Raw genomic sequence first — 13,869 nt, forward strand, 5'->3', positions numbered from 1 at the left:
ACTCGTGGCATACAAGGCTTCATTGCAACAGTAGTAGTGAAAGATGGCGAACGCGGAGACCCGCTTAGGCGACATAAACGGCCAAGAAACAGGCCTTTCGTTCACCCCTAGTTATAGCCTAATGTTGACGGAGGTATATCAAGGACAGAAGGAACTAATAAGCAATTTGACGCCAGATTTTGACTATTTCGGGCAGTGTTTACACTACTGCTTCTGGACTTGGGGAGATGTGTGGCTCATCCTAGGGTTCGCTGTCATATGGACCATTCTCCGTTATGTATTAACGTGGAGTATATACCAGGTAAGCTGGCAAAACGCCACATTTCTGTCACATCACTACTCAATCTATATATTTCAATTCAATTAATGTTATTTTGACCCGTGCTTGCCCCATCATTATCATATTTTTTTGTCTACCAGTGAACGCATGGTTAACATGGAGCAGTCTCATTTGAGCTCATATCAGCGTTGCGGTAGCACCGGCGTGTTAGAATAACTGTGTTTGCCTCACGCCCCACCCTGCATTATTGGCTCGCTGAGAATGTTTCCCCAGCGGAAATTATGTTAGAGGGTGAATGAGCACGTGTGGAACAGCCGTTCGTGCGTGTCGTTCATTTTTAGTGCTAAAAATATTCCCAGTGTTTCCGAGACGAGATGGCTCGCCTCCACTCTGTCTTCGGAATCGTAGTGGGTACATTTGACTGTGCTGTCGCATGGCCTGGACTAATCGATGTCAATCTAATTGTGTTGTTCAATCAATAAAACTGTACATCTGGTACTAAAAGTAATCCTTGATGTTTAGAATTGGCACGTTCACCGAGAAAACGCGGATGTGTCTGCGTGATATAATATACTGACCGCATGGTTGTCGACGCCATCGCGTTGTCTCACCATATAAAAATTGAAAAGTTCGTTCACCGATACGGCTTTTCTCCGTCCACTCGTTATTTGCGCTTAATATTTGACGATATCCCGCAACAATGGGCACCCGATCGATTGTTGGTGTTTGTAGAAATTATGGTGAGATTCCGCCGTGAAATGTTGCGTAATTAAACGCACAGTGTCTCCCCAAATCGTACATTTCTCAAGGCGGTCGGTACTCGGGTCAACAAACTCTTGGGTTTGGTGTAGCTGACCTCCTTTGTGTGTTGGCGGAACTCCGACCCGGACCAACACCCATGGTATGTAAACGAAGTCCGGCCGCAGTCCTTGGTCAACGCGGAGCAAGGAATATCGTGAAGGCCGTGGCCTTCCTACTGCAGATTCCAATACTCACGTGATAGGTAGTTTACTATCGTCCAATTTTTCATTGTCATTTTCAATCAATAGAGTATTGAAGCTTGCACGAACAGGTCTTCGTGTTCTCCGTGTTCTAGTTAAGGTAATTCCAGCATACAAGGGTTAGAATTTCTCTCAAGTTGCGCAGTACATGGACAAAAGAACGCACTGGGTGTTTTTGTTCATTATCGATGGCAAATGTTTATGCATCGGACATGGATAGTCGACATGAGAACGTCATGAGCACAATTTGCAAACGTGAACTTAAAATATAAACTTAAAAATCAACAAGGAAGCACGATCCCTATGTGTTGTCACACAGGCCCTGCCATAGCAACACAATGCCAACATGGCTGCCTCCATGACAGGGGAACTATGGGTAGACGGTTGTTGTGGACACAGTGAGAAAACAACCATTTAGCAAGAGCAGTCAGTACAGAGATTGTTGAGCTCATTTTGATTATTAAAGGGAGACAGTCATCAGAACTCTGCTCAAAGGTTGCCAGGGACCCCTATGACCAATGTAAACACTGTATCCAGGGTACGTTAGCGATCGATGAAAGTTGAAACATGTTTGTTAACAATGAATATCGTAAAATTTATATGTTGCAGCTATGTTGAAGTGATGCATCTAGATATCATGCATGAATTACATTGTTTGTAAACAAGAAAGTCGCACACGGGCAGTTCCGACGACTTCTTTCCGTTGAAGACCATATAGGTTTCTCAAGTATCAAAATTTATGACCTCAATTTTTATTTTTGTTTGTGAAAGAGAAGAGCAATAAAAAATCTATGAAAAAATGGTGCAAAATCTGTCTTTGTTATTAACTTTCACTTACCAATAGCGCGATGGCACCCATTTGAAAACCGTAGGTTGTAGGTAGAAGTGACGTAAGAGCCTAGGACTGCATTGACACTTATAGGGCTTCCCCGTAGTCTACAGCTGAGGAAGCCCCACAAGTGTCAGTGCAGTCCTAGGCTCTTACGTCACTTCTACCTAAAATTAAAGTTTTTTAAATGGGTGCCATCGCGCTATCAGTAAGTGAAAATTAATAACAAAGACAGATTTCGCACCAGTTTTTCATGGATTTCTTATTTTGAACACATAATCGCTGGGTAACCTTCCCCTTTAAAGTCTTTCATTTTTGAGGCGCATTGTACCTGAACAGTAATCCTACCAAACAATATTACTTCCCTATGTGCGATGTAAGTAAACAGAGGTATTGAGCAATATCTATTGGTATTTCCACCTACTTTGTAATTTATGTTACAGCAGGTTTGGCTGGAAAAAAAATCAAATTTACAGTAGCTAGGTATTTAAGGCCTTCAAATATTGTTCATGTTAAAGTGCAACATATGGGGCTTGTGCTTTACTAGTTTGAACCAACTTGACCCGATGCTGACATATGAACTTGACAGGATGGTTCATGTTAGCACAGTCTCTATATTGATGCTCAGTTTAGCTCTCAAATGCTGTCAGCAATCTGGAAACAAGGTTTTTGTCGCTGATTAATTTGACAGAGGTCTTCAATCATGTTACCAAAGTTCCCTGATTATGAATACGATTCAACCTGTCGACAAACTGTAGTATGATAAGGTATTGTTTAGCACATGGAATTCAAGAGATATTCAGTGACATAGAAAACACATGAAATGACAAAAAACAGCTACTTTGTGCTCACAAGGAATAAAGCAAGACTTTGTTTGCGTTACAAGTGTCTCCAGGACAATCTTGTTGATCTTGAAGTGTCTTGATCCGATAGGTATCACAGCTCCAACGTAGAACATGAGTTCACATGTTCTGCTGTGTGTGTTTGTTTGGCGTTCAGACAGATTACATTGATGTCACCATGGTAACCATGTGCTGAACCACGTCTTCTTAAATCAGAAACCATTGTGAAATGTCAGATTCTGATGATTGCGACTTGAAGCTGTCTTTTTTCTCAACTTTGCGTGGTCTGCCGATAATTTCAGAGTCAAAGATGGACTGCTGTCATCGGAATAAGATGTATAAAAAATGTAGACAACGTCTTCTGAAAGACCTACAGAATTTTTTGAACCCTCAGGGCAGCACCTTTTTAGAAAACTTGTGAAAATTTGATGCAGTTCCCACCATCTTTTTCTAACAGAGAACATTGATGAAAAATATTTTCCTGTACAGCCACTGCATCAAACTTGCAATATTTCTGAACTTTTGAGTCAATATTAGAATTTTAGAATATGTTCTACATCAACCATAAAGAAGTAAATGTATGATAAATAAAATTCTCTAGTATCTAAGTTTGAAGGCGGACACATATACGGCTAGTTTGCATTTATCACTGATTGACGGCACATGAGATGCATTGTGCAACTTTACATAATGTCATGTAATATTTGAATAATTTATGACACAAAATGCGTATTGCTCATGCATGAGATATATCATTCTAAGAATTTTTGTAGCCTAGTACTGTATATTAAAGGTACACATCCCCAGAAGTCCATGAACAACAAATTTCACAGAAAAAAGTACAGGAATTCTAATCATTCTGACAAAAATTTACAAAGATTAAATTTTTGTTGAGATTATTCCAAGTTTGAAGACTTCACAATCAAACTAACTGGGGGGTCTGTTTGATTTTGTAGGTCATCTATTTGTAGGTCATCCATTCTGTGCTGAACAAAGTCAAAAGTTGATTTTTTTTAATTTAAAAAAACAACAGCTGTGTTTAACATCCGTTTAATATGTTTGGAGTGCACTTTGGACAGAACGCAAATATTCAACAAAATTCAAAACAGCAAGGAGATATGTGTGTCGATGATGTAGTTACATGTACAGCAATATGACTATGCAACAGAAAGTTCAACATGTTGAGACATGGTATGTTGGAACTACAAAGTAAATTAGAAAAATCAAAGTCATTATTTAAGAACAGATTTGCATCAGAATTGCTTGAATATTCATGAAAAACATCACAGATGTTGTGGAATGTCTTGTTTCACTGATGTTTGCCAAATTTTAGGGAGATTTGTTCCGTAGCTGTCAAGCAAACAGACTTTTTTGCCCTTCAAGAAGTGACATGACAAGTTGCAAAAGATGCTGAAAAGTGGCAAAACGTGCCCTATCATGCCAAGAAAGTTAGTGCTTTCAACTTGAGTGAAAATGACCTTGAAAGTGACAGTTTTCAGCTTGTTTGAAGACTTCACGGCATTGTCTTGTCACAGCAGTTGTATGGTATACTCATTTTCAATATATACTTCGGTTCTGTATAAATGTCATTGAATTGAAAACAGCAATGTCAAAATATAGTTTGGTTTTGAGCACTCTGGTTTCTGAAAAAATCTGTGATAGGTGACAAACATGCAAACATGGTTCTCTTTCGACTCTATGGAAGTCACCCCCAAGAGGAACACTTACCCTCCCATCACCAAAATTGGTTTCACCCATTTTGTTGTCCACACATACCAGAACATGTAGATCTGATCCATACACCATGAATGGAACCTTGGAATGAGTGTGGCTGTACGGCAATTTTTATTATCTCCACATGCACACACATTATATGGCCTTCCCATGGGGAAAGGTATACACCACTACCTCCTATTAGGGCCAAGGCAAACTTAACAACGGGGTGTTATGAATTCATTACCCACCCCCACCCCAAACCTCAGATTTCTTCCCCTTTTCCATACTAAAGTTTTTGATCTCCGCTTAATCCACACTTAGAATACCCATCTCCCAAATCTATGCAGTAAAACTTGTGACCTTCCCCAAAAATTCCATAGTATCAAATTTCACAGTCATAAAAAATAGACCATCTCAGTTTTGAAGTAGAAAAGAACAGAACAAAAGATATATGCGAGTTTCACAGTGAGCAACTACTTCATCAGATATCTGAAAAAAACGTAATTTTTGTCGACGAATGCACCAGACAGGCTCAAGTGTTCTTAATGCCATGATGTAAGATATTAAGTAATATGTGAACAAAGAGTCTACATTCTGAACGCTTTTTATAATCATCACTAAAGAATAGTATTTCATTTTAAGAAATGTCATTGCAGGAGATGAATGTATATTTATGAACAACTGATAAAAAAGAAAAAAAATAATATTATTATTGTGCTTTTCAACAGAAGTATGTGTGTACACACACGAAAGTATGGAAGAAAATTACATCTTTGATTGGTTCATGTGTATGGTGTACTAGACCCAGATCAATCCTTGTTTTCTGTGTCATGTATTAAACATGCTCCAGTTAGGGGAAAAAATCATGATTTTATGGAGCAAAAGAAAAAATATGATAAAGTGACATAAAATTAACAAAAAAAAGGTGGCATGCTGAATCCAGCTTGGTTTCTGTGTCGTGCATTAAAATTCAATGACGATGCAGTCAGATTAATGGAAAGAAATTTGATTATATTGGGCAAAGAAATTATACGGGAAAATTGAATAAAATTTAATGAAGTCGTCTGATATTGTGTGCGGATAACAATTGTTAATAAAATCCTCAGTTGAATTTCTTCAGCTATGTAACAAATATTTCATACAGAATATGAAATATGAAACTGAAGTTATTTGTGGACGAGAACAAAATGTATAACTTGCACAGAGGAAAGAAAACAACATCTAATGAAAAATAAACTTTGTTTGATTGAATTCAAACAAAGACTATAAAATCAATGGATTAAAACATGCAGAACAAACCCACAACGATGAATTTCACTGTGCACAGAGTGATAGATGTTGTATACTTGTGCCGGTGTGACATTTGCTTGACCTTGTAGCAGCGAGAAGTCAATGCAGGTTGAACGCTTTGTCAGCCTCTGGGACTTGCTCTCAAATCTTTGTCTAAAGACGGTATACTCACAAGATACAGCCAATGGCATCAAATTAACAAAATCAAGAATGTTCTCATGCAGTGGTAATTCTGACAAGCAGCAAAATTACAATGATGAATTTACTTTTCTGAACTGTCCAATGGTAACATTTAAATCTACCGATACTGAAAATTTGAATTCAAAACGATGTGAAAAAAACTAGCTGCTGAGACAAGGCGAAGTCAACTTGGAATTTTTCTCTGGCCTTATCAACTTTATAACCACTATAAAAATGTTGAAGTTTACTGGTAAACGTCGTAAAAACTTTGCCTGTATATGTCTACAAGGGTTATGTACTTATGGCATCATAATGATTTTGTTATCATTAAGGGTCCTCAACCAAATACAATATAGAGTCATTACATACCATGGATTGAACACACAGTAGGCAAGACATTGTTTGCATAGCAAACAGCTTTATTGGGCAATAAATGGTGTTTACAGTCTGTGAAGACTGTTTATAAAGTACTGCTGCCTGTTGGGATGGTTTGTATCCCCTCTCTAGGATTCAAATTGCTTGTCCACCGTGCTTTGATTCCACAAATGTAGACTACAGGAACTAGGGTGGAGGGGGTATCATGGTGAGACAACAGCACATTGTTTTTGGGAAATATTTACAACAAATGTAACTCAATGTAATAAAAATATTATTGCCTGAATACATGGGTTTATGGCCCTCACAGCAGGAGACAATTTGCCCTCCTGGCGTCTTGCAAATTGTCACCTGCTCTCTGGTACATGCCTGTAAACCCATGTATTCAGGCAATAATATAACACATTAAAATACATATATATATATATATATATATATATATATATATATATATATATATATATATATATATATATATAATATATTTTCACACACTGAATGTTTTTTGTCTATACTAATATGCTCTGTAATACTGAATCAAGCATGTTTTCCCCTTGATTTTACAATGTCCACTCTACAGATTATAGCCAGGTGGTGAATAAATTTGACAAAAATGCAGTTGATGTAACTAGTTCTGGCAGAAATGACTTGAAATGTTGTCTCTGGCTGAAGTCTTTCTTGGTAGTACAGTGTGCAAAAATTCGTGGGATTTTTGATGGCGGTATTAAAGGGAACAGATGCAGGGTACTTATGTAATGATCATGTTACATGACCTGGTCATAAAACCAGGCGTCATGTCAGTCACAATGAAATATGGAGAGATTGTGTGATTATTTTTGACATGCAAATTATACGGCTACAACACACAGAATGGCAGCCATTGTTATTTCAAAAGACAATAAATTCTAGGTAATATACTGCTCCACTATTCCTAAAAATTCCATGCATCTTGATTTGTTTTCTTGATTGTCAAATACCGTACAGTAGTGGAGATCTTCCATGATGTGAGCAAAACTTGGAAATATTCGATTGTGAGGTGCTTATCAGCCTAACTGAAAATTTATTATGGGAATATTCTTCTGTGGAAGTATTTATCCTGTGTCTCCACTGTATTGATAAATTGTTTGATTTTATCCCCCTTTATAACCATGGTTTGGCCTAAGTCCATGGTTAGCAATGGTGATCATGGAACTGCTCACACATAGTTCAGGGGTGAACAGGCTTAATTAAAGATTGGAGCATGGTACATGAAGAATGGGGCCAGTCCTGTACATGGTCATAATAAATTGCTTGTTCGAAGGTGCCATGTGTGATTAACCCTTTTCCTGCCGAGCGCCCTTGTCCGTTATTCTCCCAAGTCAGTAGAAAACCGCCCCATAATATGTGCCTGCAAAAGATTGGCTCTCCTGCATGTTATCCTGCCAGCCATTTTGGCAGAAATCGCCCATTTTCAGGGTAGTTTTAGCCGTACTTATACGTGTTAGACTTCGATAATTTCTACATGCCCGTAGACAGGGGAAGGAGCTCAAGGGTTGCTGCAGAAAAAAATTGAGGTCACCGGCTTTGTTTGCCCCTGGGAGTGCGTCATTTTATTGCCGTTTCATGTTTATTTTTTCGGAAATAAACTCCTTCAGTATTACGCACGTCCGCTAGGCACAAACATCACCTCACTCGTCTGTTAGTCAGAGGCCCTGAGGGTCGTGCTAGGGGTGCAGAAGCACCGTCAAACCTGTCCTGTTTCCCCAGGGTAGGGGCAATTGAATACGTACCTCCAACGACTTGGCAGTGTAGCACAAAAACTACGTTTTTGCCGTTGTATTAACGACATGGCTGAGCCATTGAAGCACAGCTTTACGTAGTTTTGCCAGCTCAGTTGGGAGTTGGCTTACGAGTGTTACCGTTCATTACTGACTTAATCGAGTGGTCCTCAGTCAGGTACGGGTTTGTACCACATGGCTTGGGCTGCAGCTAACCAGTGATAACCAGTCGCTACCCCCAAGTCTTCAGTTCACTTTTGCAATGCACGGGTGCAACGCAATATGCTTCCATTGTTCTAGCCATCGACGTGTCCACATGCTGGCAGCCATATTGTACTGCTAGCTGGTTTGCATAACAAAAGCAGTCCCTGCTAAATGCAGACGGTATCCCCGTACATGTAGCATATTGACCTCATGTGCCCTTTTGAATTCTCTGTACGCAACAGCGTACGTAGTTACCAATGCATCGGCAAGAGGATACGTTTGCCTGCAAACCAGAGCCAGTACTTCGGACGGTGGAATAAATAAAAAATCCAAAGCTACGTCCATTGAATGGCACGGCCAAGGCAGTGAAGGACGTTGCCTGGCTTGAACTTGCAGAGCTGAAGCCCAGCTTAGTACGTCGGACACCAGTTTTGTAATGGTATTTCCGAGTCGTTCATATCCGTTCCATGGGAGGAACAAGTCGAGCCGTCCCGTCAAAAATACGTTCTCATTTTCAGTCACGCACAACTGAATAAGTGACTTTCGTCTCGCACCATCGGCATATCTGCCAAGTCGTTTGCAAGAGGTAGCCTTCTAGATTAGCATTGCCGAGTTGGTCAAGTTCGGCAGCAATCTGTATAGTGCCAGGCAGCCAAGTACGTCCAACTCCGCCAGAAAACGTCACCATGCTATCCTGCCAAGTCCGCTAAAAAGCGGTAAAAAAAACCAGCCCCCCTCGGGTGTGGGGGACTGGCGGACAGGTTTCTGCACCTTTCCCTGTCCTTGGACTCCCTGTGAACCCATTTCGAGAGCAAACGCCGTTCCTCGCCCAAAACCTGTCCTCGAACGACCCCTAGCGTGAGCAAGGGTTTGCTACACGTAGTTCCGTCGACTAGGCAGGAAAGGGGGTACCAAAAAGGAGCCCGATTTCCACCGCCTTAGGAGGATAACGGCCGTGGCTGCTCAGCTTCTAGCTACACCGAATTTCAAGCGGATTTTCACCGACTTGGCAGGAAAAGGGTTAATAAAGAGAAATGTACCCCCTAGGCTAATGTTGAATTGTTGTATCATGTTGTGTGCTTCCAGAATTTTTCAGTTTTGTCAAAAGTTAAATATTGTGATAAGTGTATTGGTATCTATGTGACATCATAAATATGTAATATTTTAGTGACTGCTCTAAACTTGCTTCCAACCCGCAAGTTTTTACAACCACACCAACATACACTAACTGTGTTTACAAGATAAACACGCCAAGATTACGACAGGATATGATGTTTTTACCCTTGACCTGGTAGATGCCATTGTGTCCTTAAAACGGGGCCAATGACTGCCTTGCATGGTTGTAAATATTCACTGGGGAGGTTCCATGCATGGTGCGATTCATGTACCATAGACAGATAGGAAACACATCAAAATATCTCTTGGGTATTCAGTCAGTGTGACGTGACGTCCTCAGATTGATATCTGTGACATTTTCTAAGGTCGTACAGTGCAATAGAGATTTTTGAAGAGAACAATTAAGTTTTGATTCTGTAATTATAGAGTAGATCAATTATCATTGCCACTAATGTTTGACAAATTATTTTTTAGTGTATGGACATAAAAAACATAATTAATAAATGGTTAGAATTGGAGAAACAGTCATTAAAGCACTCCTTCTTGCATATAGTTTCTGTGTCAAATTTGGGAAACAGTTGGTAGCTGTTGACATGCTTATCAGTGTAAACTGTCACCAACTGAGGTATGTTCAGCGGTTTTTGCCAAGGGTTGTATTAATTAAAGCCAGAATACATTTCCTAGATTGTTGGTTTTTTGATTTATAAACGGCAGAAATTGTATAGCTTCTCTTGTTGTTGCATAAGTTGATCATATCACAGAAGGAATGCCATACCATTGATGTGCAGGTGAATGTATACACTTTGTGTTGAATTTCCAAAAGCTTGTTTTCTAAAAGCTTGGTTTTATTTCAAACCAGACACGTGTGCACACATGCACACTCAAACAGTGGCACAATCGTGTCCAGATGTGCCGCAATCTTGCTTTCTTTCAAACCAGTCACGTGTATGCATGCATTCACACAGTAGCTATGTTGTATGCACGTTCTCAATGGCAAAATATCCTGTCCAGATATGCCATTATCAGGTTTTACTTCCAGCCAGACACGTGTATGAACACACCCACACTGTGTCCTGATCCTGTGCAGATGTGCCACCTGAACATTGCACTCAAATAAATGAACTTTGTATTCAATGGTGTGATGTCACAGGAAGATGTTACATGATTGATAATAATGTTAGAGGTCAGATCATTTGCCTGTTATATCATTATCCCACTAGACAATGGTTCATTAAAAATGCTGGTATCTTTTATGTTGTAAAACATGGAATGTGGTATTTGAATATATGAATATCCCGCTCCAGGTAAAAAGAAACTTTCTGCCCACCTATAATGAAAACTTGTTTTTATGAGCAACTACAATGTATGTCAGTTGGCCCTGTAATTTTACCTGAGGTGTGTGGTTCGTTAGGGTAGTTGTTCACTCATTATGTATTTTCACTCAATATTATGTGGTACTTTCCAGTATGCAGATAGGTACCACACATTGTGTCCGTCTCATTATCATTTTCGTCAGTTCTGTCCATCAGTGACCCTGAAGGTTCGTCTGGTCAACCACTCTCTCGTCAATTCTATTAGAAGTGCACGGTTTAAGATTGCAATGCATACAACTGTCAACCTAACACAAGCTGACAAGAATTAATGTCCAAAGGCAAGCACTTTTTCCACTTAACCCAGATGTTTCTTTTAGTGTGCTACAGCATCTCTGTCAAATGTCAAAAGAAATACATCGCTGTTACATCAGCCAGAAGTTTCCTTGAGGAGAATGTTAATGGATGGATATGTTGAAAAACAAGACGTTTCTTGATGCTAGTCTCGTATTGCTGTCACTTCTCAATCATATGACTCTGATAAATATTTCAAGGATCACTTGAACTGATGTGTTAAGCTAAGACATGTGAAACCTTTTTGAAATTCTCTGTGGCCCTTTTTCAGTAGACTCGTCTAAGCCATCTCCTTGAAAAGTTGTGCCATACTTTGACAATAAACGGTTTAGTCCTAGCTAGATTCCACTACACATTGGTTAGTGGGCAGAATAATTAACTTATTTCAGAATGGCAAATCTGTACACAAAATTCACTAGTGCATCTGAAAAGGTGACAGAGTGACCGTCTTTGAGTAGCGTTTTTGTCAGGGTTGCGTACCCGGTTCTAGAAGTCAGTCACATCAGTGTAAACTTTAAATTTTTCTAAAACTTATGAAGAATGACCTACAAACACATCTCATCCTTGCCTACAAGCAAAAGAAATCTTGATACTGATCAGAGTGCCAGTAGTTTGAGTCAATTCAGAAATTCCTTTACATGACTTGAGAGAGCCCAATATAAATACATGGTAAAATTTCTCGAGTCTTTGAATTTTGCTGTTTCACTTGTTGGTTTTCTGAAAAAAAGAATGAGGACTTCTTCCCTTTTGAAAGGCATATTTAAAATGATTTTGCACCAATTGTTTTGTATGTGCACTTGTGTTATTCACTCTTTGTAGTTCTTATTCTTAACTATCCATTCGTATTTGACAGTTTGCTTTCTGTTCATTCATGTTATGATATTCCTTCAAATGGGCAGGATGCCAAACGAGGTTATTAAGGGTTTCCTAGCCATTAGAGTTCTGTTTCCCTCAGGATTAGGAATGATAATTGCAGGGCAACAGAAATGAGATATAGGACTTTCTAATGTGTTTTTCTGCATTCCTTTGAAGTTTACTGTAGCAAATCACAATATTACGCTACAACTTCCTTTTCACATCCATTGTAGATGGTGCAGCCTCACACTACAAATGACATTTTGGGGTCATTCCTGTGTTGAAATGCACACTGATCAGTTTGTCAGAACACCCTGTACGCACTCAGTGTGGAATTCTTTGAAATTGTCAAAGAAATAAATGGGATTTCATCTATTAAATATCCCATTATGACTCACGGAAATACCAGTATACAGGTTTCTGATTTTATGGCTGTGGAAATAGAGGATAGGTTTGGAAATTCTTTTAGTTGGATGTAGAAATGGACCAAGGGAAAAAGTGGAATGTTTTGCACTGTGCAGGTGAGATGGCGACTTCACAGTGACATGGAATGACGAAGAACACAGGAATGCAATTTTTAATTTCAGTCCATAACTTCAGTAGTTTCTAAGAAACCCAAGTAACAGTACAATTTAAGAGGCCCAATATAATTAACAAACACACTGGATATTGAAGGGATTCACTCGTTCCTATGTTGTAGAAAGCTGCAAGACTCAGACGTGATTTGTCATAGTGAGTCACATGTAGAATTGTGTGTCATCTGTACCAGCCACTTTTTTCCTCCTCTAACATCTTGTTATTCAATGCTTCAAATGTCCTTGATTCACAGATTGCCAAATCTGGTGTGTATACCTGCACAAAGTCAGCTTTCATTTGTATGATTTTATTTTTAAAATTACCAGTTAGTGCTATCTTAAAACCAAACACATAGCTGGTGATGACAATGCTAAATGATATTTGGCTAGTTAAAAAAAAATAACAGATCAGAAATCATTTCACTTTTCAGCAAGTCTTTGTGTTTTTACGTAAAGCTGTTTGCTCTCTCTCTCTCTCTCTCTCTCTCTCTCTCTCTATATATATACGGTATATATATATATATATATATATATATATATATATATATATATATATATATATATATATATATATATATATATATATATATATATATATATATAAATTTAATCCTTGGTCCGGTGCTATGTTGGATGTCGGACCTATTTTTTCCTGGCCAACGTTGCCTGTGTGAACCAGGTTATTTGTTCTTGTGTCATTTTAGCATTGAGAGCTAAGGCTGTACACCAAGAAAATGCAATACACTATAGCATAGTGTATGAGCAAGTACATAGCTGTCATTCTCCTCATATCAGAATATTTATGAGTATTGGCTCGGTGAACTGGTTCATGTCTCAGATCAAAGGGATGTAGCCTAAATCAGTGTAAAGTTATATATACACACCACTCTGTAATTCAGAATTTTTTATCGCTAAACATCTGTTCTCACAGTCTATTTTGAAATCTAGGTGAGACCTTTTAATTTCAGGATGTGAAATGGTAAACCAGGATATTAGGGTTGCGAGGAAAAGGTAATTGCTCACGGTTTAATATCTGGCAGGAAATGAGGGGGGATGCTGATAAAAATACATGTACTGGTAGGTTTGTCATAACAAGATGTGGTCGGTAACTGCAACAAAGTTGTTTGTAGAATTCCCACTCAGTGACCTTAATGGTTTGTACAGGTATATGCTAAATCAATAATG

General features: G+C 38.8%; 1 protein-coding gene across 1 annotated transcript in view; it reads left to right on the top strand.

Annotated features, from left to right (window-relative positions):
* Positions 1 to 13,869, top strand: part of LOC139124164 (ceramide synthase 1-like) — a 56,167-nt gene continuing 42,298 nt past the window's right edge. The window contains exon 1 of the mRNA XM_070690309.1: positions 1 to 301. Within this exon, the coding sequence (XP_070546410.1) occupies positions 44 to 301 (258 nt within the window). The 5' untranslated portion in view covers positions 1 to 43. The remainder of the gene's footprint in view (positions 302 to 13,869) is intronic.

This window comes from Ptychodera flava (genome assembly GCF_041260155.1).
Source record: "Ptychodera flava strain L36383 chromosome 23 unlocalized genomic scaffold, AS_Pfla_20210202 Scaffold_23__1_contigs__length_28996876_pilon, whole genome shotgun sequence".
In the NCBI taxonomy this organism is placed as follows: Eukaryota; Metazoa; Hemichordata; class Enteropneusta; family Ptychoderidae; genus Ptychodera; species Ptychodera flava.